Genomic DNA, 27,310 nt, shown 5'->3' with positions numbered 1-27,310 from the left:
AGTTAGGCCCAAATGCTTAGGGATCACTTGGATGTGACCTTCGAAGTGGCTTCCATGATCATCTTCAGTGTATCTACACTCTTCATACCCTTAACCTTAGAGAAAAATCCTTCTAAATTGTGCAAGACCAGAATGGCAGCCAAACATGCTTTTAATTCCCCCTTTTGTTTTGTACCTACAGGCTCAGAGTTGGGCCTGGAACCCAACTCTGGGTTGGGACCTATTAGCCTTCCTTTTCTTCCTCTGTGCTCCTTTCCAGACATGGCTGACCCTGCCATTCTTCTTTTCTGGAATCATCAATGGTTCCCATGCCCCCTGCCAGGCATCCTCCAACCTCTGCAATGTGCTCTTCTGTGTCTTACCTGCCCCCCTTGCTTGGCCCAGCCCTGCTCCTAGTCTCTGGCCTTCGTAAAGGCAGGCCCCTCTGCCTTGGGATCATCGTCCCTGTCTCCAGGCTCTGCGCATGTCACAGGTGAGTTGCTGCCTCCAATTCTCCATACACCTTTGTGTTTGGAACCCAACCTCGAGCAGCATCTCCGCAGTGTATGGAAAAAATAGAATTAAAAGATTATTCAGGTGCCAAAAAATATTTGAAATCCAGCCCTGTTTTTTTTTTCATTATACACATTTCATAAGCTTTTTGAAGACCCCTGTTCCCAGAGACACAGGACTTTTGAAATATTTTTGCACCAAAATAAATTTAGCTTCCATTCCATTCTCTTCTGTCTTCTTGGCGCTCCATCCTCTGGATACTTAACACACAGTTCAAGGATGAAGCCAACTGTTGCCTTCTTGGATCTCTCAGACATTACACAGCAGGGTTATTGCAGCAACAGATGGGAGTCTTCAAAAGCAAGGGACCGAGTCAGCAGAAAGCACCACCCACAGATGCACCATCTCTGAACACTGGTCTGGGAACACTGTGGGTTGGGAGCTGCCTTGGGAAGCAGCAGGTGCAATGGAAGAGGTGCCTTGTGAGAGGGACAAGGCTACAGCTTGGGAGCAGTAGGCCAGAGTACAGGTACAGATTGGGAGAAACTGGGGTCTCAGCCTACGGTCTCCAGACTCCAGAGTCAAGGTTAACTGCAGAGTCAGTTCTGAGTGCCCTCTACTCAGCACCCTGCAGCTAGGGGTGGGAGAATGCCTTCTAAGTGAACTCCCAGGGATATCCATGCTCCTCTAGGTTGCCAAAGCTCTCCTTGTCTTCTTTGACAGGCTGCTATCAGTCTAAGGGAATTCTATTGTGCCACGGCTGGGGCAGGTTTGTGAAGGCTGAATTCTCCTAGACCTGCAGGTAGGGCCAGAGGACCCCAGTGACCTGAAGCAGTGTTAGTGGGTGGCTCTACAGAGGAGAGAAGGCAGCTCTCCACAGTGAGCCCCGCCCCATTTGGATCTTCCTGGGGGGAGGGAGAAAGGAGGTGGGCGGGGGGGGGGAGGCAGGAAAAAAAAAGTAACCCATTAAACAGCCAGAAGTTCTGTCTCCTTTACATGCCATGCATTTGCATTCTGGAAGATTCAGAGAGTTTTCTCCCTTTGTGGTTAATGTCTCAGCCCCTTGCTCCTGCCCCTCCTATTTTCCTCCCTCTTTTTCTGACTTCTTAGCTCCTTGCGGGCGGGGGGGGGGGAGGGTTAGGGGAGGAGAGGTTTGGGGTACAGCCACCATGAAGTTACTGTGGGCCCAGACCCAGGCCAGTTTTCCGAGTGGATCCTTTATACACACATGAAGTGCGTCTCCATCAGACATTTAGCAGGCAGGCATACCTGGTCAGAGCATGGATGCCACTGCACACAAGGATTTAGGAGTGGGATGGGCTGAAGCGGACATGCATGGCAGGCAGGGGAAGCCGGGAGACACGAGTCACACCAGTCTTCCGCTGGATTTGCACAATGAGAATGCAGTCTCTGCCTCACGCTAGCTCTAGGCAGGCAATGTGCAAAACCGAGACAACCACCCCGTGTCTACTGTGTCCGCCCGTTACTGTCTCAGTTAAAAAAAAAAAAAGCAGACTTGGAAAAGCAAGAATCAGGGGCAGACCACTGTTAGGTGCGCCTAAGCGGTCACAAATCCGGGATAGGTGAACCTCATTCTGGAGGAGCTCATTCTTTCTTGTGTTCCAGAACTCGGTAGGGAGCCCCAGAGGTGTTCCTGGAGCCGTGTTCTTCTTGCATGACTGGCAGTGTGGCAGGTGCGTAGATCTCAGAGATGGTGTCATTGTTTTCCAGGGCTCCGTAGGAAAAAGACGCCTTGAGGTCGGGCTGCACTGCCATCCCCTTGTCATGCATGTTTTGCATACCTGGAATGAAATCCATTTTTCCCAAATCATGATGTGCTCAGGGACCCGCAGAGACTCTAGCTTGCCCTGACCCCATCCCAGGCTAACGCCAGTGTGCAGGAGCTAATCCTGTGCGTGCTCCATTTCCTGAATGTGTTAGATGTCGAACAGGACATCTGTAAATCTACACTAGAAATATCACAGTTGCTAGGCAACACGGGATGAGTCTTCAGGAAACCGACCCGTGGCCCAACCACGAGGAGCCATCAATTGACCGAACGTGAAGCAGGAATGTCAGTGGGGGCCCTGGGGGAGGGGAATCAGCCCTGTGCCGTGAGCGTGGTAGATGCCCACGGAGGATCCTAATCAAGGTCCAGTACACACAGCAGGCCTGTTAAGGCAAGAGGCTGGCGTTTATGTCAGAGACACCTGTGGGAGGCAGGCGCATTCCAGTGTGTCTGGGGACAGTGTGACCTTGAACAGGAACATCCTTGGTCCACAGATGGGGGAAACATGACTTGCTGAGCACTTTTGGGCACACGGATGTCTGGTTTCCATTCACATTTAAGGACAGATACCCTGATGGCTGTAATCTTATTCTCCTACTCCACTGGTTAGGAGACCTACTTCCTTTTGAGCCCACCTTTGTTTCCTGGCAGAGAATTAGAGCTCTTCAAATTGACCTGCCCCCAGTCTAGATTGGAGTGTGTTGCATGCAAAATGTCTTCCTAGAAGCTTCCTGGCCCTGGGAAAGCACTTGAAATAGTAACAGTGGCAGCATCCATGCTGGTGGATGGGCCATTTAGATGGTGAAAGATATGGCTCTAAACAGTCATGTGGTTTTAGTTCATTTGATTCTCCTGGTAACTTGCAAAGAGGTTGACTAACTTGCCTGATCTCCTACAGCTGGCTAATGAACACAGGATTCAGATGGGGAGGTCCTCCAAAGCCCATCCTGGTGTCCCTCCTGTTTGGTTCTCCTGATCCCCAAACAGTCCCATGACAGGGATGAGCTACTATCCTTATTTTCAGGATGAGAAAACAGACTCTCAGAGAGGTAAGGGAACTGGCTTGAGGTCACCCAGTAAGATAGAATAACCTTTAACACCAGAGCTTGGACTCTCTTTTCTGACCCATTCTGCAGCTGGCCTGGGAAGATTGCCACGTCTCCTTGCCTCCATTCTGCACCAGACATCGCTGATGAAGGGCCCAGTTTATGAGCCTGCAGTTTGTACTGGTGGGGTGGGCAGAGAGTGTATGAGAAAAAGTCAGTGTATGGATAAGCGTTTCAACTGTCAATACCCTCCAGCCAAAGAGTCTGTGACATGTATGGACTCAGAACACTGAGGGAGTTGTGTGCTGTGGGGGAAAGACCCGTGGGACGAAGGCTCAGGTTAGGTGATTTGGGGGAGGGTCCATGGAAGTGAGGCTTTGCTTCAGAATGAGAGGAGTTAGCGAGCTGGGATAATTCTAAAACTGGGGAAGTTCCCAATTCTTTCTAGATGGACAGAAGACTGGAATGAACCTCAAGCTAGGACTGCTGAAGAAATAGCAGTTTCTGCGATAAGCCAGGCCAGGCAGGTGGTCGAGCCTCTGTTGTGGTTTGGGCAGCATTCATAGTTCACCTGTGCTGGAGGTGTTTCTGGAAGGGCCTTGGATCCTGCCACAGTGCAAAGGAGGTGAGGCTCCCGTGGCACATTCAGGGTTGGGCCACAGAACACTGAGGCCCTGCTGTGGGTGGCCAGGCCAGCACTGGGACGTCACAGGGTTTTTCTCACTGAGAAGAAGCCTTTGAGTTGTGTGAATTACTCAGTTTCTCCAAATTGTGATGTGCCCTGGCTTGTTGATGGCTTTCAGCCTGCTGGGGCGACACCAATCCAGGCAGATGGAAGGGAAGCGCCGTGTGCCGGCCAAGGAGGAGGAGTGGGTTGAAAAGTCACCCTAGAAGTGGTCCAGCTGTTTGGTTCTGCATGGGAAACCATGAACCCCACGAACTTCCTGGGGCTGCCTAGCATACTAACAGCCCGTAATAGTTCTTTGCATACCTGTCACATAGTAACTTGCAATCGTATAAAGTTGTTTTGGCAACCAAAAAAAACCCTCTGAGTTATTTTCCCAGGGATCCTGAGAAAACGGGGCAGAACCAGCTGCAGCCAGCTCTGGAACTGGAGCTTATGCAGATGGGCTTAGACTGGCTGGAGAGTTACCTGCTGGTTCATTACAATGTTAAACGCTACAATCTGATGCTACCTTTGAGATAACATCTGTAACCACATGATCTGTCAAGGTACCAGCTCCAGGAACTTTCCTCTGTCATGTTGTATCACCTTGTGCCACCCAATTCTGTCCCAATTCCCTTAACTCCATAAATTCCCAAGCCCTATCTGTGCAGGCAGATTGACATGGGCCTCACTGTATCCTACCCTATTCTTCCACAGACCTGCAGTCAAAAAAGCATCCTGTTGCTCAGAAGGTGAATCCAGTATTTTGGTCATTAAGAGAGGTGTGCACATGCAAGGCCCTTAATGGTAACACATGCCAAACAAGTGAAACTTTCCAGGGTTTTCAAAGCAAAAGGGGTGGAGACCAAATTTAAAACCGGGCATCTACCATGTCCCAGACACTGTGTAAGATGCGTTTGCAGACACCAGGGTTCCACCATGGAGCAGGAAGTTCAAAGACAAGTTTACTTTGGTGCAAAAATTTTTGAAACCCATGCAGGGTTTTTTTTCCCGTAATATCATTTTCCACAAACTTTTTGAAGGCCCAGTATGATGTGGTTTCAATGTGTTTTTTTACACTAAAATAAACTTATCTTTTGAATCTATTTTGCATGATCTTTTCGAAGTATCCTCATCAGATTCTGTCCCCTCTGGAAGAAGGAAATCCTGTTGAGGCTGAAAGGCCTGGGGGCTCACCCAGGAGGTGGGCAGTAGAGCTGGGTTTGAATCTAGTCCTCTGAACTCCAAGACCATACTTTCATAGCACAAAACATGTGTTAAGCAGAAGGGGCCCAACAGCCATGGCCACAGGCCCGGGTTTCCTTGCTTCAGCATCTGACTTCCCACTGGGTTCAAGGAGTACACCAAGAGCCCCACCCACAAACCAGAAGGTTAATGTCTAAGGTAACCTTAGGTGACCTTCTATTGTCTCCCGGAAAGCATAAACATATTGTATATATAGATGCATGTGTATATCTCTGTACAGATATTTGTATATACATACACACACAGACACACACAGTTCATAAACCACAAACACATACACATACTTGCACACAGAGTTGACACCTCACCTATCTGGAATTCTGCTATCCAGCGCCCTCATCTATCCGGAACACAGCCGAGAAACAAGGAAGTAAGCAAAAAAGGCATCTGAGCAGCCAGGTTAGATGTTCAACAAGTCCATGCACTAAAAGCTCATGCACTTAACTTCTGGGGAGGTGGTGGGGATCTTAGGACCCCAACCCAGGGTTAGAACACACTGGGGCACACAAGGAGACTGTCATGGAGTTGGTATCCTTAGGCAGGTGGGCTGGTAATGGCAAGAATGACAGACAACAGCTTTAAAACAAGACATGAGGAAATGATCCAGAAGGCTGACTGTGCACCCTGGGGCCACTGCACATCGGAGCACCTCGGTCCACCCTGAGAGCACACTTACAGCCCAACAGGTGCATCACACCTGCTCCTGCCACAGGACACACCGAACCATCCACGTATCTCTCAGGGGATGTTGATGGAGCCTGGGAGACTGTATTGTGGAAAGTTCCATCTCCCAGGGGCCGGTCCAATGCCTCAGCTTTTTTCTAATCCCTTCAGATGCTCTCCACTTCTCCATAAGCCCCACTACTCCCTCTTGGCAGTGCTTAGGTTATTATCAAGCCCTTGAGCAATACTGTTTCTCGGTAGGAATCCTTCCTTTGCTGCCTGGGAAACAAGATTTCCAGAACAAGCTACTTCCTCATGGAATCAAGGGAGGGAGGGAGGTTATGGTGTTTGAATTTCATTCATCCCACTTTCCTTCCCTGCTCTGATCACTCCACTGCAGTCAACATTCCTGAATGGATTTTTCCATGGGCGCGCATGGAGCCTAGTGCTGCTGATAGTCATGACATCTAGCACAAATCTGGCTTTTCTTTGAAAGATCCCAAAGGAGACACAAGGGCCAGCAAGCTGCACTCCAAGTTGACCGAGGTGCCTCGGCCACTGCCTCCGCTGCTGCACAATGTGATTAAGGAAAACGACAGAATGACAGTGAGGATGGACACACCGTGCTGGCACAGCAGCCTCTCCCGTAGCACGCCCTTTCCAGCAGGAAGCAGCAGGCATTCTACAGAATGGCCAGCTGGGCACAGGGGACACTCACGTTACCTGGCATGGCATCCATGGAGATATAGGGCTCAAATGGAATGGCCTTCTTCCTGTTTCGAGTGATGAGGAAGACACCCAGGAAGGCAATAAGGCACCTGGGCATGGGAGATAGCAGAGGAAGAAAAATCAGACTGGGTGGGGATGGGGTTTGAGGTGGCTAAAGGAACCCTCCCACCCCACGTGACCAGAGTAAGGTCAATGAAGGCTTGTAGGTCAATGAGGCAGCTGGGTTCCCGAGCAGCCAGGAGTAGGTGCAGTGGGCATAGGGAAGGGCTGAGCAGCTCTGCACAGCCCACGCTCTGCCCTGCGCTCCACGGCTGCTATGATCAGAACAAACAGTCACTCTATTGTATTGTTTAGATGTTATGGGAAAAAAAAATCTACATAGGTTCAGAAAGAGATGATGTTTAAAACCTAGTTTTGGTATGTGGTTGGTGGAATTCGATGCTACAGCGGGCAGACTATACCTTCTTCTGGAGGACTATTTGCTTTTGAAGATGTTCCCTGTTACTTCTGTAGGCAAGCACCCCTCCTACAAACTGACATGGGATTCCTATCCAGGGAAAGACACAGCCTAAGGTAGAGCTAGGTGAACTGTACTTGTGTGAGCAACCCCCAGTCAAGATGGAAAGCATTTCCACCCCCTCCAAAAGCTTCCTGGTCCCCTGCCTGACTCCTTCCAACTCTTCCCTGGAGATGACCCCCCCTTCCCTCACCACAGATTGTTCTAGAAATCTCTTAAATTTAATCACACAGTGTATTTTTTCTTTAAGTCTCTTTCACATGATGGAATTTTCCCAAGATCTTTCTACTTTATGGCATGTATGGATGGCTCAGTATTTTAAATACGCTGGAGACTTCACTGTTTAAATACGCTGTGTGTTTCTCTCCAATGCCAGTAATAGGCACTTGAATTGTTTTCAGTTTGGGCCTCTGATGAATGAAGCTCATGTTAGTACGCATGCCCAAGTCATTTTGTCAACACAGATGACTTTGGTGGGGTTTCTTTGGAGTGAAAATCTAGAAGTGTGATTGCTGGGTCATAGGGCAGGCCACAATTGAGGAAAGTTCGTGCCTTTTCCATGAACTGCACATTTGTGCTTCTGTGTCCCCACTCGAGTACTTTTCTCAAGACAAACGATGAACAATGGAACCTTGCACCTGACAATATGCTCATTAGAGGTTTTGGGTTGATATTGCCCACACCCACCCACCCACTGGACACTCAAGAACTACCAACAGGTGGTGATGGGTGGGGCCATATCCTCTGGCCCATCTACTCGCGCTTGCAAAATGACAGGGTCTTGGGTGGCTTGAAGCTGTATGGCTGAGTTCTGAGGCGAGGATGAGTCTTTTTTGTGTATTCAAAAGTGATAATGACAAGGAGAGCAAGGCCACAGGAGAAAGAAGACAGGGACAGGTACTCAGAGGAGCAAAACACCTCCAGGTCAAAGCTGCAGAAGCCCTGACCCTGACCCTAAAGGCAGAGGCAGTAGCAGGGGCAGCGGAAGCTGATGGGCATGCCCTGCACCGTCCTGGGCAGCAGCTGGCCTGACTCACCCCAGCGCAAACATGCAGATGTGCAGCACATCCTCCCCGATGAAGTCCAGGTAGAAGATGGCACCTGCGGTGGCCGGGGACAGAAGTCACAGGAACAGAGTGAGCTGCTTCCAGCTGCACGCCTGGGTCTGGCTGCCTCTTTCAACTGCACTTTCTCCGAGGGTCGATAGGTGACCACGGTGTGCTGAACGTGAAGGTAGACTCTGCCTCCTGGCAGAGGCACAGCCCCCCACCCCCACCCAAGGGTGCTGCTCAGGCAGGAGACAGCAACTCAGCCACCAGAAACCAGGCTTACCTGCTGTGATGGCCACGGTTGTGGACAGGATGTAGCCCACGCTGGCAATCAGGGAGGAGTCGTACATCTGGGAGGCTTGACTCAAAAACCTTCAGCACAAAAGCACTCAGTCAGTGGCTGTGGAGATGGCAGACAGGTGACAGCAGCAGGGTGCCTTTGGAGCCAGGAGGCTGATGTGTGAAGGAGCACTTCCCTGGCATGATGAAATACCATCCTGGTAGGGAGTCCTGGGGAGCCTACATCTGGGACCCATGCTTCGCTCTCCTTCCCACAAACCCACAACCCAAGACCCATCCCCACCCTGAGTGACCACGTGGTCCCTGTCACCTGAAAGCCCGTTTTCATGCCTGCAGCTCCACTCCACTAGTAAGACCCCTTTATGAGTGTCCCACATGCCTCATCTCAGAAACATCCTGCCTAATGTTGCAATGCTTTTTTAGAAATAATTTTTTTTTCTTAATTGAAAAGCAATATGATGACTTGAATGCATACAAGAACAAGAGGGATAAGATTAGTGTCATTTCTCATCCCCTTGGCCCGTCATTATCAACGAGGTCTTCAATCTGCAATAGGCTCTGGGTCTCCGCACAGCCTTCCAGTTCTTGCACATTGCGTATATTTTACTCAACTGTGGTCTGCAGCCACTGAGCTGCTGCTCCACTCACTGGGGCCATGAGGGCCCCAGGGGGCAGTGGCTACTGTTGTGTGACAGGGGAAGGGAGTTCGGCTGTCTGAGTGAAGGAGGTGGGCATCTTTATAACCCTGGGGTCTCAGCACAGAGCTTGCACCTACAGGGGCTCCCTGGTGAGGACTGAGATTGTGACTGCACTGAAAATAGCAATGATCATGGCAGTTGCTGCCAAGGCCACAGAACCAGCAACTTTCTACTTGACATCACCCCAGGACGTGCTGAGAAGGGGCTGCTGCTCCCCTCTGAAGATGAAGAACCTGGGTTGTGGAGCATGGAATAGGGGCAGGGAGGAGGCTCCCTTCTAGGTGCTTAGGCTCTTTGCTTAGGATACGAGGGGGAACTTCAAATGAATCCATAGAAAATGCAACTGAAAGGCAAATTGACTTGGGTGCACAATTTTTGGAAAGCCATGCATGAGTTTTTGGGAGCATATGTTTGCTACAAACTGAAGACTTCTTGTATCATCTACCCCTTGAGTGTGCTGTGAGGATCAAAGGAGTTGGTTCTGTCAGCACTGGGAGCAAAGCTGGCATCCACTGGACACCACCTGCCCTTCTGGTGGGCATGAGCCCAGCCCAAGCTGCCCAGGCTGTAGCGGCTCAAGTTCTGGGCCATGGCCCTGTGTGCTAATAATCTTCCTGGTGCACATGCCCCTTCCCAGGTCCTCTGTGGGCAGCAGGGCCCCGACAGAGCAGTGCACAGACCTGCTGCTCTCTACTTAATTCTTGCATTCTGGGAAGGAAGTGAGCACCTTGTTCTTGTCCTTGGGGAGATACCATGAAGACAGAAGGTGACAACTTTTATGTTCTACTCTCAGCCAAGTAGGTACCCCTTCCCTTCCCAGGGCCTGCAAACTGCCTCTGGAAGTCCCAGAGATGGACAGCAGCCTTGCAGAAATTGGGGTAGGCTGCCTGCAGAGACCTTGTAGTCTCCAAAATTTGAAGCCCTGGGGTATAAGATAATGGCCCTTGCAGGCTTCCAGTGTCAGGTGAGCGGCACAGACTCCCACCCATGGGACAAGGCAGGAATGGCCACTCCAGGGTTCCCAATCACCTGAGTGTTCTGCCTTCCCTTCCCCATATCTTCAAAACCATACATGGGTGGGGGGACCTCTACATGGAGGAGACCCACGTGGGTGGGCGACAACCAATGGGAGAAGCACAAGCGACTCACGCAGCCTGGTAGATGGCGGTGGCCACCATGCACACAAACATGACGTAGAAGATAGGGTAGTCGAGCTGCAGGTCCCCTTGGATGGACAGGACCAGCATTCCAGATACAGCCTTGACTGTCACCACTGTCATGGAGCCTGCAGAGGATGAATGGGAATGTGGAAGACTCAGGATGCGCAAAGGCCATCAGTAACAACCCAAAGGGTGTGATGACAGGGAGAAGACATGGCTGTTAGGTCTGTGTATGATTCCTATGGGTGCTTACGGCCTGTGCTGCCACACCACAGAATGGAGGAGAGTGGACACCAAGAGCTGTGGCCGGTTCCCACTGAGCATGGGCAGCTTGCTCCTGGCACTGTGCCTGGAACACATTGGGGACCCAGTGGGCACTGAGTGACTAAGTGCCCTTCCCAGTGATCCCAGAAAGGCCGGCAGGATGAAGACTGCCCAGGGTTGGCGGTGGTGATGATGGGTAAAGGCTGGGCCACCTGTGCTGTGACAAATACTTCTCTATGTTGGAATGTGCACTCCCTACATGTTATTCATACACGTGGGTTTGCACATCTTACACTTGCAATCCTATGTGACTATGGGACGATCACGCTCAAATATGGACAAAAAGTGTCATTCAAAGCGTGGAGGGAAGAAGCTACCCTTAGTTTCTGATTTCTTTTTTTTTTTTTTCTAAGACACCCAGTGGGCTGTCAGGCTCACAACACTAGAGAGGCCCTTACCAGCTTTACTCAATGGTACATTTGGACATGACTTCTGGCAGCTGTCCTATGCCTCCACCCAAACAAAGCCAGCTTGGGGTGGGCATTGACTTAGAAGTCATCATGCTGCTGGGATGTTTGTATCCCACAGCAGAGCCTGCGTTCGAGTCCTGGCTCTGTCCCTGACTCCATCACCTGTGAGGCAGCAGGTGAGTGCCTAAGTACTCAGGCACCTGCCACCCACATGGGAAACCCAGATGATTTAGGCCTGTTCAACCCGAGCTGATGCAAGTATTTAGGGAGTAAACCAGTGGGTGGGAGATTTATTTTTTTCAAATAAATTTAAAATTTTCTAAAAGCCCTCCCTCATTCTGTACCCCATCTCTCGGGAGTTACTCTGTCTTCTTGTTTCTCTCTGCTACTGCTGAGCTTCTCTGCCAACAGCCCACCATTCGCTGCAGCTCCATTCTACAGCCTCTACGTGTCCATGGCTACTTTAGACAAGCACTTGTCATCAGAAATCCTTGAGGGTGGCCAGGGGTTGGGCAGCTGCCTCAGAATCTTCTGGCTTTCCTAACTCACAAGAAGACATTTCTGGGCTGTGATTTTTTTTAGTCCACTTTGCAAATCAAGTTGCCAAAGAACGAAGGATTGATTCATGCTACAACCAGGACAAGCGGAAGCCAGATGCCAAAGGCCACAGAGTAGCAGAATTCAAAATGCAAATAGATGCCCAGGGGCAGCAGGTGAGCTAGTGGCCGCCTGAAAGGAGGGGGATTGCAGAGGGACTTTCAACAGCTGCAAGGGTTCTTTTGGGGTGATAGAATGTCCCACAATGACATGACGATGAGGATGGCTGTGCAATCCTGTGGATGCAGTTAGGTCTGCTTCAGCATGTACTTCAGAACAAGTGCATGGGAAGCTCCATGAGCTATGCCATGACAGAGCTGCTTTAAAAAAAACCACTCAAGGGGCCAGGGCTGTGGTGTAACAGGCAAAGCCACCACCTGTGACATTCCATAGGGGCACCAGTTAGAGTCTGCTGATCCAGCTTCCATTAATAATGCACCTGGGATAGCAGCAGAGGATGGCCTAAATGTGTGGGCCCCATGCATCCACATAGGAGACCTGGATGAAGCTTCTGGCTCTTAGCTTCTGCCGTGAACCCCTGCTTACCGAGCAAGGCCACCAAGAGGAGAATGACAATGATGTTGTTGGCGTTCTTTTCCTTGTAGAAGTACAGCAGCAAGCAGAAGAGCACGATCTCCAGGAGCTGTGGGAAGTGGCAAAGGTGCGGGTCATGGAGTGGGTGCCACACTGGAGACCCTGGGAGGCTTGGGCCAACTCGGGCTGCTGAGCACTGTCAGGTTATGGGCGCCGAGAGGGGCAAGGGAATGGCACAGCTGACATTTCCCAAGTACTGATCGGGGAAGGAACACGCAGAGTGCAATGCCCATCTCCAGCTGCACTGAGCAGGGATTCCCCGTTTACAGGGGAATTCTCCATTAGCCACAGGTAGGGTCCTACATCAACAGTACTGTCGGCCACACGTGTAAGGGGTGCCGGCTTCTCTGCAGCCTCCCACCATCATTGTCAGATGAAGGATGGAACAGAGCTTGGTCTTAGATGCCAAGGACTCTATCTCCAATAGCCCTGAGTTTATGGCTTTAGACCCGCCATGCTGGCACACATGGCCCACACTCAACAGAAAACTGTTGAACTTGGTTCCCTCAAATCTCCCTGGCTCACAGCTCTACTCTGCTCTGTTGGCATGAGAAAGTCAAAGAGAATCTCCACCGTGCATCCACCACTTATGCTGGGTGGGTGATACACTGCTATTATCTCCCAACAGTGCTAAGTCTAGGGGTTCTTGCCATTTAAACAAACAGAGGGAGAGTGACTTGGCTGAGGCCACACACCACACAGAGGGTTGGAGGCCAGGACTCCCTGACAAAAGATCTGTTCTAGTTTTGGTTTAACCGGAGAAGGGAGTCTCAAGCTCTGTCCGATGGATCCTGCTCCATGTCCATGAAGGAACCCTGAGTTGGATCATCCAGGAATCTGGCATGCAGCCCCACTGGCAGGATGGGTCACTCTTTGCCATCTGATGGAAGGGAATGTCCTGAGGTAGTGCAGAGTCACAGGCCATGGGGAATGAAATGACACCTGAGTCCAGGGACCTTGCCACAAGCCTGGCTCTGCCCTGTGGGCTCTGAGGAGGTCAATACAGCTCCCCAAGCCCCAGTTTTCTCATCCATGAAATGGGCAGAAAAACACACTCTATAGGATTGCAAGGAGGATGATAGTACCTAAGATAGCACCTAAAACACTGAGTATGGTACATGGAAAAAGAACCCACCAGAAGTCTTCTTGAATACCCTGGTGGTCCCCTGGCTTTGTCTGCACATCTCTACGGGGTGCGATTGGAGCAAGCGCACTGAGCACCGGCTGTGGGGAGAGATGACATTCCAGGCTCTCCCAGCTTGCTGTCAGCGTGTGATACTGCAGGGGGTGAGGAGGGATAATGCTCATAAAGCATTTAGAATATTAACTATTTTTCACCACACAAGCTAGGTGGTTGTTGTAGAAATGTTAGTAAAAGCTGAGTTATAATTCCAACTCTTGGAAAGCAGTTACTTGATGCAATTTTTGGTTCTCTGGCCCCTTACAGGTGCGCTGTCTGCACTTGCCTGGGCCTCTGAACAGAACCCACCTGTGGTTCTGGACAGCCCTCAGGACAAGAGGGTCTTGGGGATGTGAGTGAAATGCACATTTCCCCATGGACCCCACACCCTCCACAAGCTGGGTCTGCAGAGCCTCGTGGAACCTGCCAGAGGCTGCAGGATCCCCTGCAGCTGGGGACTGAGGGCTAGGGACGCAGGTTTCTGGATTCTGGGACTTGATCCCCTACTCCTCTCCAGTGCGAGTCCAGCAGCCCTGCTTACCGTGTACAGCAGAAAAGGCCAGCTCACAAGGTGCCTAGTAATGTTCTCGCCCGTCATCTTCTCGTGACTGTTGGGTGCAAAAGTCACCAGCAGGTAGGTGCCCACAACGGCCAGCCCGCAGCCAATGAAGGACAGGATGTAGCGCCCTGGGTAGTGGGGGAAGAAGAAGTCATCACTGGATTCCCTGTGGGAGTAGGCCTGGCATAGTCTGCCTCATATGACACACCATGTATAACCTGTTCTCACTTGTGCTTTTAGGTTTTCTTTACTTGAAAAAAATATATAATCCTTCTTGATTTCTGAAACAAAATAATCTCATTTGGCATAGCAGTTGAGAAGTCACCTGGAATGCTACACCCATGTTGGAATACCTGGTCTGGGTCCTGATTCTCCACTTTCAATTCAGCTTTTTTCCTGTGATACACACCCAGAGAGGCAGCAGCGAATGGCTTAAGTACTTGGGCTCATCAACCAAGCGCTAGGGTTGGATGGAGCTCCTGGCTTAGGTCTGGCCCAGCCCAACCATTACAATCATCTGGGGAGTAAGCTCGGGGATGGAAGACCTTTCTTTTTATCTATGTCTTTGTTGGTTCCTCTGCCTTTCATTTACAAGAACAACAGTATTTAAAGACTAAAAACAACATCTAATGCTAACAAGGTACTCTAATGGAGTATGCTATGCATATAGAATCCTGACAAAGCAAATGTACCCATGAAACCAGCATCCAGATCAAGAAGGAAAAAGTTAGCAGGATCCAGAATTCCTCACCCTGTGCTCCATTCCTGCTTCCCACTCCTGGGTAACTCCATCTTGACTTTGAACCACATAGATGGTTTTGTTGGGTTTTGTCCTTTATGCAGAAGGGCCTTATAGCATGTTCTAGGGCATGTGTGTGTGTGTGTGTGTGCATACATGAACACATGGGCAGCCTGACACTTGTGCCAATCTCCTTGCTGTGGCACATTCACAGTGTGAAAATGACACACTTGATCCATTCCACCCGTGCCCGTGGATGGGCACGTGAGGACTCTCCAGTCTTGGGTTATAACAGTAATTGGCTGTGAACGACCTGGCACATGCCATTTGGGAGACTCCTGCATGCACTGCAGTTGGGCACACCAACAGGGATTGCAGTGAGGACCAGAATCTCTGGTCTCAGGATCTGAACTGGGACGATTCAGCAGCTACTGCCCTGTGGACTCCCAAAGGGTCCCGGTGCTCCGGGTGCATGCCTGCTGACACTCAGGGTTGGACATCTTCGTGTTAGCCAATACTGGCATTTTATTGTTGTATAGGGAATATGTTAAAGACAGGCTCAGTTCATGGGTAGCTAAAACCAAGCAAGCAACCCATCCAAAGCAAATGTTCATGCCAGCAGGTACCCTTTAAAGAGTACCTCATCCCTTCCCCCACTGCCTAGTTAACCAACTCCCAAGGGAACTCCAGGTGCTCTCACTGTGCTACTGTGTGCACCTGCCAGGACTGGCAGCCCTCCAGGGAGTGCTGACCTGGAGGAAGCAAAGGACCTCCTGCCCCTTCCTCAGGCTGTGGCACAGCTCACTTGAACAAGCTCTGGAGGTCCAGCCAAGCCCCAGGATAGTCAGAAAGCACCTCTGGTGATCACAGGCCTTCTGGAATGTTCTGGGTTGGAACTATGTCAATATCATCCCATAGTCTCCAGAAAAGGAGATACCAGGGTGAATGTTTTTTGTTTTTGTTTTTTTCCCTTGCCAGTACAGGTTAGGCATTCCTGATCAGAAAACTCAAAATACTACAAAATCCAAAACTTACAAGTGCCAATGTAATGAGATATCACAGTGGAAAATTCCACCCCTGACCTACTATATAAGGACACAGTCAAAATACAGGTGTTTCACAAACACTGTCTGCAATTCAGACTCTGTAAATTGCTTGTGAAGCAAAAGGAAATCTCATGTTTATTCATTAACAAAGCAGAACTCTATTCTTGTGGGTTTGATTCTCTTGCTTTACAACTTGGAGAAGGAGGGTGCCTTTTATGGAGCCTCCTAAAATGCAAACAATAGATGTTCAATAAATATTGATGGGGGGGTGGTTCTGTGGTGCCACCAGGTTAAGCTGATGCTTACAATGCTGGCAGCCCATATCAGGGTGATGGCTGGAGCCCTGACTGAGCTACTTCTGATTTGGCAACCTGCTAACGCTCTGGAGGAAGATGGCCTGAGAACCTGGACCCCTGCTACACAAGTCAAAGACCCAGGAAGAGTTCCAGGATCCAGAATTTGATGTGGCCCAATCTTGGGCACTGTAGCCATTTGGGTAGTGAACCAGTGGATGGAAGATCTCTTTCTATAACTCTGTCTTTGGAATAAATATATCAATACTGGTAAATGAAATGAATGAAAGTACATTTTATGAGTCTCACAGATGATTCTGACATGGAGAAGGTTTGGGAGACACTGATTAAAAAACTCAGCCCTCAGGAACCTGATGAGGATGGAATAGAGACTCACGGTGGGGAGCAGGAGGCAGCCAAACTCCAACAATGTATTTGTTTAGCTTGAAAGGCAGAGTTAAGGAGATGGAGAGAGAGACAGGGAGATTGATTGATTTTCGGTCTGCTGGTTCACTTCCCAGATGGCCACAACAGCTAGGACTAGGACTGGGCCAGGCTAAAGCCAGAAATCAGGATCCAGCAACTGCATCTGGGTCTCCCACATGGGTGAGAAGGGCCCAAGCACTTGGGCCATCTTCTGTTGCTTTCCCAGGTGCATTAGCAAGGAGCTGGATCAGAAGTTGAGCAGTCAGGATATGAACCGATTCTCACATGGGATGCTTGTGTTACCCACAACACCAGTGCAAGCCCTGGTAGCTGAATTCTAAATACAGAGGAGTTTGTCTTAGAATGGATAAAAGGCTAGGATGTCCATACTCCATATATCAGAGTGCCTGGGTCTGATACCCAGCCCTGACTCCAGCTTCCTGCTAATAGAAACCCCACAAGGCAGCAGAGATGATGGCTCAAGTGCCGGTTCCTGCCACGCAGTGGGAGACCAGGATTGAGTTCCAGACTCCTGGCCTTGACCCTTGGCTTGGAGTCGTTGTGGACATCAAGGGAGTGAATCTGCAGATGGGAGCTTTCTCTGCCTGCCGAAGCAAAAGAAATAAAAAGCACAAGCATAAAAGGGAAGACAGGGCTTGGATCACCGAACTTACGTAGGAAGTCTTTTGGTTTCCATTTTTCTTTGATGAATATGATCCCTATGATGGCACTAGCTGGAAAAAAAAGAGCACAGAGAAAAGAGAACTGAGGTTGTTGTAGGTGAGACGGAGTCCCTTTGCCCAGGCCCCGTACTGGCTAGCCTGTGCTACTGCTGGGGACCTACTGGTTCACTCTCCCAGGAGCTCAGCCCACTCTGCTTCCTGTCACTGCACCAGGGAGAGGGGAGCTCCCCTTGCCCCCTACCCCCGCCCTCCAGCCCTCCTGACAGCTTCCCACAATGCAGGAGGCCTCTGTGTTGTGAACCTGTTGGCCAACAGGTGATTCACACATATTATTTCGGGTATGTCCGCCCTTAGAGGTGGGTGTGATTGCTATTTATTCCTACTTGACAAGTGGGGAGACTGAGGCTGACCAGGGGAAGGACCCTCTCAAGATCCCAGAGCTGAAATGGGAAGATCTGGAGTGTGGACTCAGGGGGCCCAGGGCCCTTGGTGCTTCCACTGTCACAGATGCCTCTGCCATATCCCTCTCAGGTTCATTGCTCTCCTGGGCCTTCCCACATTCTCTGTTGTCCTCAGGATGTGATGGCCCTAAAAGATGGGGCTGGTGGTCACCACAAACAGAGGCGGGCCACTCCCCCAGCTCCTCCCTCCTGGCCAAGAAAGAGTCTCTGGGAAGTCGCTCCACCTTCTGTGCTGGGTCTGGCTGGCACCAGTGTGCTAATCGTTAACTACTCAGAGGATCATGGGTAGCCTGAGATGGGCCAGCGAGGAGTGTGCAGTGCACCCACCACCACCATTCTGGCAAGGCCGGGAGGTCAGGTCTGTGTCGCCTCCCACTGCTTCATCCTTCCCTCCGCCTCATTTTCTTCTGTATTTCTAAGAATCTAGGTTTACAAGCACCTCACCAAAGATAACTGCTGCTCTGAATTATAGAGGCAATTAAATTATATACAAAAGCACTTCAAAAGTTCACAGAAAAATCTACATTATAAAAAAAAACTACACATGGACTTCCAAGTCTTTTTGGCACCAAAGTAAGCATTATTAATTACAATTGTCATTATTAATTACTGTATATATATAAACACAAGAGCTAGATTGAGTGAATACACTGCAAGAAAGCAGTGAGCAAGAAGGACAGATAGGTTCACCAGGAACCCCACAAGGACATGGCTTGTCACAATAAATAAGGTATTTTTATTAAACTGCTCTGAATAGATAAATCATTCATAACACAAACAGATAAATCATTCATAACTAATTTATGGTGATTATCACTTTTTAAAAAGGTAATCATGGGCCAGTATTGTGGGAGTGTAGCACGTTAAGCCATTATCTGTGATGCTTGCATCCAATATGGGCACATGTTTGTGCCCTGCTGCTCCACTTCTGATCCAGCTCCCTGCTAACGCAGCAGAGGGCAGCCCAAGTGCTTGGGTCCCTGTATCCATGTGGGAGAACTGGAGGAAGCTCCTGGCTTTAGCTCAGCCCAGCTCTTGTCATCACAGTCATTTGGGGGAATGAATCAGCAGCTGAAAGATTTCTCTCTGTAAAATTCTGCTTTTCAAATAAATAAAACTTAAAAAATTATTCGTATATTCAATTTAACATGTCCAGATATATCATTTCATGTAGTCAATATAAAAATCACTAATGTATCTTACTTTTAAAAAAAGGACTGTATCCGTGCCACAGGTGTATATTTTACACTCAGAGCACATCTTACGCTGTGAATGCTATGTGGGGCAGCACGGCAGTAGGTGTTGACTAGACGAGAGCCTGATGCGCCGGGTACTAACAGTTCGTGGATCAAGTTGTTTTCTTCATTTCCCATCATACCAGGAGACTCACAAGGTCAGACTGTTGCACTGCTCACAACACGAAGCGGCCATAGTTTTCGCCATGCAGGATGTTCCTTCTTTTCCACTAGAAGCCCTGGCTCCGCAGGAATATTCAGTTACTCGACCAATCGGCACCGGAGGACTCTGCATCTTCCCTTGAATCAACAATTCTGTGCTGCCAAGGGACGGGCTTCCTGTTCTCACCTCCTCCTGCAGGTGGGTCACTTTTCAGTAGGTAGCAGTTTTCCTTCCATGTCCTCTCTTTCTTGTTGTTTTAAATTTCTCAGACTACCATGTAAACACATGGTAAAATCCAAATATTCCTTCACACATTCTAAAGGTTCCTTTTCCATGGTATCCTATTTTTTCTTGAATGTAAATATTTCTCAAATTATTCCAAGTACACAGGGTACACTTGCTTTTGCTGAAGTTTAAAATCTATTATAGGAAAGATGGCAAAGAAATATGATTGAACTAGCTGGGGCCTAGACTCAGGCTACGGAAAGAGCCGGTTGGCCATCGGAAGTCCCCACTGAGGTTTTCCTCCCACCACCAGCTGAAGTCTTGCTGTTAAATATGCTGTATTCTGTACAACCATTTCTCCACTTTCTCTGAAAATATGCCTCAGGCCCAGCACAGATGGCTCATCTGGCTAATCCTCTACCTGCAAGTGCCAGGATTCCATATGGGCACTGCTTCGTGTCCTGTCTGCTCTACTTCCCTCCCAGCTCCCTGCTTGTGCCTGGGAAAGCAGTAGAGGATGGCCTAAAGCCTTGGGCCCTGCACCCACGTGGGAGACTTGAAAGAGGCTCCTGAGTTTGAATCGGCTCCAGCTATTGCAGCTGTTTGGGGAGTGAACCAGCAGATGGAACATCTGTCTATCTCTTTCTCTCTATAAATCTGCCTTTCCAGTAAAAATAAAGAAATTTTTAAAAAGCCCCATTTGTGGGCCCAGCGGTGTGGCCTAGCGGCTAAAGTCCTCACCTTGAACACACCAGGATCCCATATGGGTGCTGGTTCTAATCCCGGCAGCTCCACTTCCCACCCAGCTCCCTGCTTGTGGCCTGGGAAAGCAGTCAAGGACGGCCCAAAGCTTTGGGACCCTGCACCCGTGTGGGATACCTGGAGGAAGTTCCTGGATCCTGGCTTTGGATCGGCACAGCATTGGCCATTGCGCTCACTTGGGGAGTGAATCATCGGAGGGAAGATCTTCCTCTCTGTTTCTCCTCCTCTCTGTATATCTGACTTTCCAATAAATAAATAAAATCGTAAAAAAAAAAAAAAGCCTCGTTTGTTTCTTGATCTCCTACAAGCTGATTATTACTGACTTTGATGTTAACTTTTACAGTAACTTAGATGTTCTGAGGCCCCCTTTTCTCTCCTGAGCGACACCTGAAGTCCCTCTGTTACAACTCAGCCTTCTACGATGAGGATGATGCTATTTGATCCTTATTTAAGAGTCAGACTGATATTCAGTCACTCAGTCACTTCTTTCCTTACTGCAAAATTAAAAAAAAAAAAATCCTAGGAGCGCTTCTTAGCAGGGCAGGGAGGTGGACAGGTCTCCTTGTCTGCAATGACTGGGCAGCAACACAGCATACAGTAGTCAGGGGAAGGAAACAGGAAGAGGCTGAGACTGTGGCAAACTGCTTGTCTCAATCTTTAAAATCATTCAAATGACATCTTATAAAGACTGTACTTGGTATGCCTGAGGACCAATCCTGGCCAGGAAAAGAAGGCTTATGGTTGGATTGGGAAAGGCAGGTAAGTGTGCATTCTTCTGCCACCTCCTGGTGACTGCCTGGAGCTCCGAGGATTCCAAGGCCCTAGCAGCCTAGTTGGGGGGGGATGCGAAGCTTGGTTACAGATGTCTGCCTCGGGCACAGGAAGGAGCACACAGGAGCCATCCTCCTGTAGATGGGGCCCTTTAACGCAGGGAGCAATGACTGCAGACGTGACTTCTCCTTTAACAGCAGAGTGTTGCAATCCAGCGCTGGCCCGCACAGCGACCTCATGGTCACAGCTCCCACATGTTAAAACCACTGCTCGCTGATCAACCAGCATCATTTCTTGAAGATTTTTTTTTTTTAATTCTATTTGTGGCCTTGCAGGCATTGAAGCTGCTTTCCTTCACTCTGAAATACTGGCTTGGTGACTACAGGCATCACAGAAAAACGGCTGATGAGAAAGTTCAGGCTGTGATTGAGATGATGTCAGTGGAGGCCAAGGGCTCTCAGAGGAGGCTGAGCATGCGTTTCCTCGAGGCATACGGCAGCTGCATCCTTCAAAAGCTTGCTGGATCCCATGGGGTAACGCTGCATGAGCGAAGGCCCCGCCCTCTCGGGAGGAGGAGCAACAAGCTGCTGCACCTTGAGCAGCATCCGTGGCCATACATCTCACTTCACATCCCAGCCCTGCTAACACTCACAGCTGAACAATCTGGGGGAAGCAACTTTGCCACTGTGTGCCTCAGTTTCCCTAATGTGTAAAATGAGGATGATAACCAGCTCCCAGCTGATGCCCCTGGGAAAGCAGTGGAAGACTATCCAAGTCCTTGGGTAGCTGTAACCCATATGGAAGACCCAAAAGGGGTTCCTGATTCCGGCCTTTGGCCTGGTTCAGATGCAGCCATTGTGGTATTCATAGGAGTGGGCCAAAAGATGAAGGATCTCTCTCTCCCTCCTTGTCTCTTTGTAAGTCAGTCTTTGAAATAAAACAAAAAATTTTAATGGGAATAATAACAGTTCTTCCTCCAAAGTCTGTTGGGAAGATTTGATGTTCAGACCTGGAAAGCATGCAGGGCAGGTCCTGTGGGGTGAAGCCACCATTCCTGAAGCACAGCTGGTGTGTGTCCCGGTGTTGCCATGCAGGCCACGTGGGTAAACAGGTCCCTGGGGATGGGGGGAAGGCTGGGGCAGGGCCCTGCTCTTACCTATCACAGAGACTGCGCCGAGGGGCACGATGAGCGAGAGGGGAGCGAAGGCGTAGGAGGCGAACACGCCCAGCTCCCCCAGCAGCAGCAGGAATAGCCCGAGCCACCATGTCTTGGTCTTGAAGTAGGCCCGGGGGTCCTTGGTGCCTGCCAGGCGGATGTGGCAGTACTTCTAGAAATGTCAGAAAAGAAGGCAGTGTGTTCAGAGGCTAAGGGCAGAAATGCCAGGAGGCATGCGTGCATCCTAAACCTGCCCACCCTGAAGGTGTGGGGAGACCTCCCAGAGCACGGCTGTTCTGAGACAGCTGTCCCTCGTGGGCAGGGACCCTTACCCCTGCCCCCAAAACTTTGTGAAAACATGCATGCAGCCTTGGGGGAGAGGGGCTGACACCTGACAGTGGGCCTTTGTCACGCACATCACAGGCAGTGTGCAGTTGGGTGGGAGCTCTGATCTGAGGTTTCCCACTCTGGCCCGTCTTCCTCTGGCTGTGGTTAAGGCCTCCAATGGCCTTAACTGTGAACTCTCCTCCAACACATACACGTACATGCGACCAGTTCCCAGGAGAACCCAGAAGAAGCATCCTAAACTATCCAACTGCTCCAGACCCCAGTGTGAGCAGGTGGTGGGGGCGCATCCCCAGCAGCTGCCACGGACACCCCCAGACTTAAGTCGGGGACAGGCTCTAATCCGAATCAAATCTGATAACGTGATAATCCCATAGCCTTTCTGCAAGGCAAACCAGAGGGGAAGCGATTAGAGCCTGGGAGGGAGCGGTGGGGAGGGAGTAGGGGAGCTGAATGTAGAGATTCTGGAACAGCCCACTAGGTGCTGTCCCAGGAGCAGCAGAGAGAGAGAGAGAGAGAGAGAGAGAGAGAGAGAGAGAGAGAGAGAGAGAGAAAGACCGACCTTACAGAGCAGGGCTGGACCTGAACAAGCCATCTTAACCCATTGCTGCACCTGACCCCACACTTACCTGAAGGTTAAGTGCAATGCTGACCACAAGGTGCCCGAAAATGGCCAGGAGGGCACCAATCAAGTTTTCCTAGAAAGAAAGGTCACAGGAACATACATGAGTGGGGACACCTGTGATGTCCAGCAGTCTGCTGTCCCCACAGGGACACTGTCCTTCACCAAACCACAGCTCATTTTAGTACTCAGGCTGAAGCCAGTGGCCTTGGTGCTCTGTAAGACATTGCCCTGCATCAGAATTTCCCAGGAAACCCTTCGGTGGCTGCCTAGCAACAGAGACCTGACAAGGCTGAATCCTGCTCTGCCATGTCCCTTCTGGATTTGCCTGGCTCCCACACCACACAGAGAAGTGACCTTCAGAGACCGGAACGTGCAGAGGAAATGCAGGCAGGGCCACGTGTGCCATCTGCTTAGGGCATTTTCAGTTATTCATAAAAAGTTACTTTGAATTACCTTATCAGCAACATTCTCATTCCTTGGCATGATTTTTTAAAAGCATTTTATAGAACATTTAAAAAGATTTGTTTGCTTATCCGAAGGACAGTGACAGAGAAAGAAAGAGAGATCTTCCATCTGTTGATTCATTCTCCAAATGGTCACAAGAACCAGGGTTGGGCCAGGCCAAAATTAGGAGTCAGAGATATCCAGGTCTCCCACATAGGTGGCATGGATACAGACAGTTGGGCCATCTTCTGCTGCCCTCCCAGACCCATTGGCAGGAAGCTACATTAGAAGCTGAGAAGTGGGGCCTGGCATGGTAGCCTAGTGGCTAAAGTCCTCGCTTTGCATGCACCAGGATCCCATATGGGCACTGATTCTATCCTGGTGGCCCTGCTTCCCATCCAGCTCCCTGCTTGTGGCCTGGGAAAGCAGTGGAGGATAGCCCAGAACCTTGAGACCCTGCACCCATGTGGGAGACCCAGAAGAAGCTTGTGGCTTTGGATTGGCACAGCTCCAGCCGTTGCGCTCACTTGGGGAGTGAATCATTGGACAGATCTTCCTCTCTGTCTCTCCTTGTCTCTGTATATCTGCCTTTCCAATAAAAATAAATAAATCTTAAAAAAAAAAAAAGAAGCTGAGTAGTGGGCACACCAACCAGCACTCTAATATGGGATGTTGACAACATAATCACCAGCTTAATTTGCTGTCTACACCATCAGCCCCATCTTCTTAACAGCATATAAAATGATTAGTGTTCATTGTAGAGTATTTGGAAAATATAAAGAAATAATGAAATAATAGAAAACCCTTGTGTAATTCTATAACCCAGTGACAATGACTAAATATTGTAGGTTTTATTCCTGTCAGCTTCTTTCTGTCCATAAATTTAGACGTTAATGGAAATGTTCATATATGTTAGAAAAAAATTACAATCTGCTTTATAACTTGCTTTCAAATGTATGAGCACATGTCCCTGCCATGCATATCTAATGGATCACTTTTCATAAATAACTATCATTTGGCTGTGCCACTGGAGCTCAGTTCAGGTCTCCTATGCAGGTGTAAGGATTCAAACACTTGAGCCGCACTGCCTCCCAGGGTGTGCATTAGCAGGAACTGGAAGTGGGGTCGGGACTCGAGCTAGATATTCTGGCCTGGGATCCTTGTGTTATAAGCAGCAGCCTAACCTCTGCGCCAAACGCTCCACCACCCCAACCCCCACTTTCCTTTTTTATGAACAAGGCTGTGATGGATATCCCAGCACGCGTGTTTTCTGCACCTTGGTGTGGATGAGTCCCCTGGGATAAATGTCTAGAGGTGGGACGGATGGGCCAGTGTACTTGGTTTAGCATTTAGATCAACACTATATCATGTCTTCAGCAACCAACCCTCCAGTGTAATCCCGCTGCCAAACACAAGAGGACTACTCAATTTCAGCCCAATATGGGTCCTCTCTTCCCTGGACAAGCCTTTGCAGCCTCTCGTGTTTATGAGGTTCACCCCAGCTGTGGCCCTCCTTGGGGATTCCTGCTACCTCTAGGGCCGTGGTCCTAGGGACCCAGCAGGAAGCAGCATCAGCAGCATATTTATTCTCCCAGACAATCTAAGGCTCTCTCATTAGGACACAGCAACAGGGGTTCTTCCCTGTTCCCATCCTCCACGTGGGATGAAGATGCTCTGAGAGAGCTGGGGTGAGGCCTTCCCTGAGAGCAGCAAGTGGGGAGAGCACCCCACTGACCGAGGTCACCATGAGGCTGACCTTGGCTCTTGGCAGCAAGGTACAAGGGATAGGGCTGAGCCAGGAGCCCAGAGCCTGAATTCTAGACCCTTCTCCGTCATCATTTCACTGCAACTATAGCCAGGTCCCTCCTCCTGAGCACGCTGGTGCACCCCTGTCCCTCATCTGGAAGATGCAAGTGCTGGCTCAGATGACCACTGAGATCCTGCATCCCTGACCTAAGGCAGGATGTCAACAGACCCCAGGGAAAGACCAGGCCAGACACAACTGACCCCAATTTACCTTATGAACGTCTAAAACAGAAACCCTGCTCTTTCTGTGGACGTAAAAGGGCCACTGGTCAGTCTCTCCCTCCCTCTCTTTCTCTATTTCAAATACACAAGTCTTAAAAAAAAAGAAGAAAAGAAATATAAGGGGGTGCTGGTACTGTGGAATAGCAGGTAAAGACACTGCCAATAGTACCAACATCCACATAGGTGCCAGTCTGTGTCCTGGCTGCTCCATTTTTTATTCAGTTTCCTGCTAATGCAATGGGAAAGCAGTAGAGGATGGCCCAAATACTCGGGCCCCTACATCCACGTGGGAGACCTGGAAGAAGCTCCTGGATCCTGGCTTCAATTTGGCTTAGTGGTGGCCATTACAGCCATCTGAGGAGTGAGCTAGCTGATGAAAGATACTCCCCAACCCCATAACTCTATAACTCTATCAAATACGTACATAAATCTTTAAAAAACAAAAACAAAAACAAAACAGGTCCCTGGCAGGGTGGGTACTTGGCACAGTGGTTAGGATGACGAGTGGGACACACACCTGTCATTCTCAGAGTTTCTGGGTTCAAGTCCCAGCTCCACTTCCACTTTTAGCTTTCTCATATACACCCTGCATGGCGCAGGTGATGGCTCAAGTTGGGTTCCTGCCACCAATGTGGGGGACCCGGATTCTGTTTCAGGCTCTTGGCTTTGGCCTGGTCCAGTTGTGGCATGTGGACATGTGGAAGGTGACCCAGAGGATGGAAGAGCTTTCCATGACTATTTCTGTTTCTGTCTTTGCCTTTCAAATAAATAAGCAAAACTTTAAGTCTCTAGGGAGCAGATGAGAAGTTCCATAACTGGGAGCTCAGAGGTGTTAATTTGTTAAGAAGATCAAGGCAAGAAAGTGAGTCTTGGACCTGCTGCTTGGGGGACCACATTGCACATGCTAGGGGCTCCTGAAAGATTCTCTGTGCTGACCCAGGCTTCTCAAAGCCATCTGGTTGCTGGTTTGGGGCACAGTGGGTAAGCTGCCACTTGCAACACCAGCATCCCATATCAGAGTGCTGGTTCATTTCCTGGCTGCTCTACTTCCAATCCAGGTCCCTGCTAAACAGCAGATGATGGCTCAACTGCTTGGGCCCCTGTCATCCACATGGGAGACCTGCATGGAATTCCAGGTTCCTGGCTTTGTCCTCATCACTGTGGTCATTTGGAAAGTGAACCAGAGAATGGAAACATCTCTCTCTCTTTCTGCAATCCTGCTTTTCAAATCAAGCAAGCAAGCAATCAAGGCTGGGAAGCTGAGGCTCCAGGATGGGAGATGGGGTGGGGAGGGTGGTTCCCAGGCTTCTTTGTGACCTAGAACTTCCCAGTGGAGGAGCTAAAGAAGCCAGAGCCCTGGAAACACCAACAAAACAGAATTTCTCCCTTGTTCCAAGGCCCAGGGAGTAGTGGTAAAACAGAAAGAAACCTCCTGGACAAGAATCCCTACTGTAAACCCTGGGAGAAACATATGCCCTGTGCCAGCCTGGGCTGATGGAGGACCCAGACACTCACTCCTCGAGGTTGTTCAAAACACCTGCTGAAATCTAAGTGTTGAGTCCTCCCAAACTCTTGGGTTGAAGGCCTAACCTCCAGGATGATGGGTTTTCTTCTTTATTTTGAAATTCTTATTTATTATAGAGAGGGACAGACAGATGACAGATAGATCTGCCATAGCGGATTCACCCCCCGGATGACCACAATAGCCAGGGCTGGGCCAGACCAAAGCTAAAAGTCTAGAACTCTACCCCGGTCTCCCACATGGGTGCCAGGGAACTAAGTATTCTGGTCATCAATGTTGCATTGATGAAGTAGCTAGAAGAAGCTCCTGGCTTTGGAACAGGTGCATTGCCAAGGAGCTTGCTTAG

General features: G+C 49.7%; 1 protein-coding gene across 1 annotated transcript in view; it reads right to left on the bottom strand.

The window, feature by feature from the left end:
* Positions 1-725: 725 nt before the first annotated feature.
* NIPAL3 (NIPA like domain containing 3) overlaps positions 726-27,310 on the bottom strand; it is a 41,510-nt gene continuing 14,925 nt past the window's right edge. Inside the window, exons 3-12 of the mRNA XM_040979560.1 lie at positions 22,975-23,043; positions 22,001-22,172; positions 17,219-17,278; positions 14,023-14,168; positions 12,254-12,350; positions 10,366-10,501; positions 8,502-8,590; positions 8,207-8,270; positions 6,647-6,741; positions 726-2,294 (exon numbers count right to left, since the gene is read on the bottom strand). Coding sequence (XP_040835494.1) covers positions 2,098-2,294; positions 6,647-6,741; positions 8,207-8,270; positions 8,502-8,590; positions 10,366-10,501; positions 12,254-12,350; positions 14,023-14,168; positions 17,219-17,278; positions 22,001-22,172; positions 22,975-23,043 — 1,125 coding nt within the window. The 3' untranslated portion in view covers positions 726-2,097. The remainder of the gene's footprint in view (positions 2,295-6,646; positions 6,742-8,206; positions 8,271-8,501; positions 8,591-10,365; positions 10,502-12,253; positions 12,351-14,022; positions 14,169-17,218; positions 17,279-22,000; positions 22,173-22,974; positions 23,044-27,310) is intronic.

Source organism: Ochotona curzoniae, unplaced genomic scaffold (genome assembly GCF_017591425.1).
Source record: "Ochotona curzoniae isolate NIBS_2020 unplaced genomic scaffold, NIBS_Ocur_1.0 contig_3255, whole genome shotgun sequence".
In the NCBI taxonomy this organism is placed as follows: domain Eukaryota; kingdom Metazoa; phylum Chordata; class Mammalia; order Lagomorpha; family Ochotonidae; genus Ochotona; species Ochotona curzoniae.
Note: the sequence above shows the minus strand (reverse complement) of the source record. Positions and strands in the feature narration are given on the sequence as shown.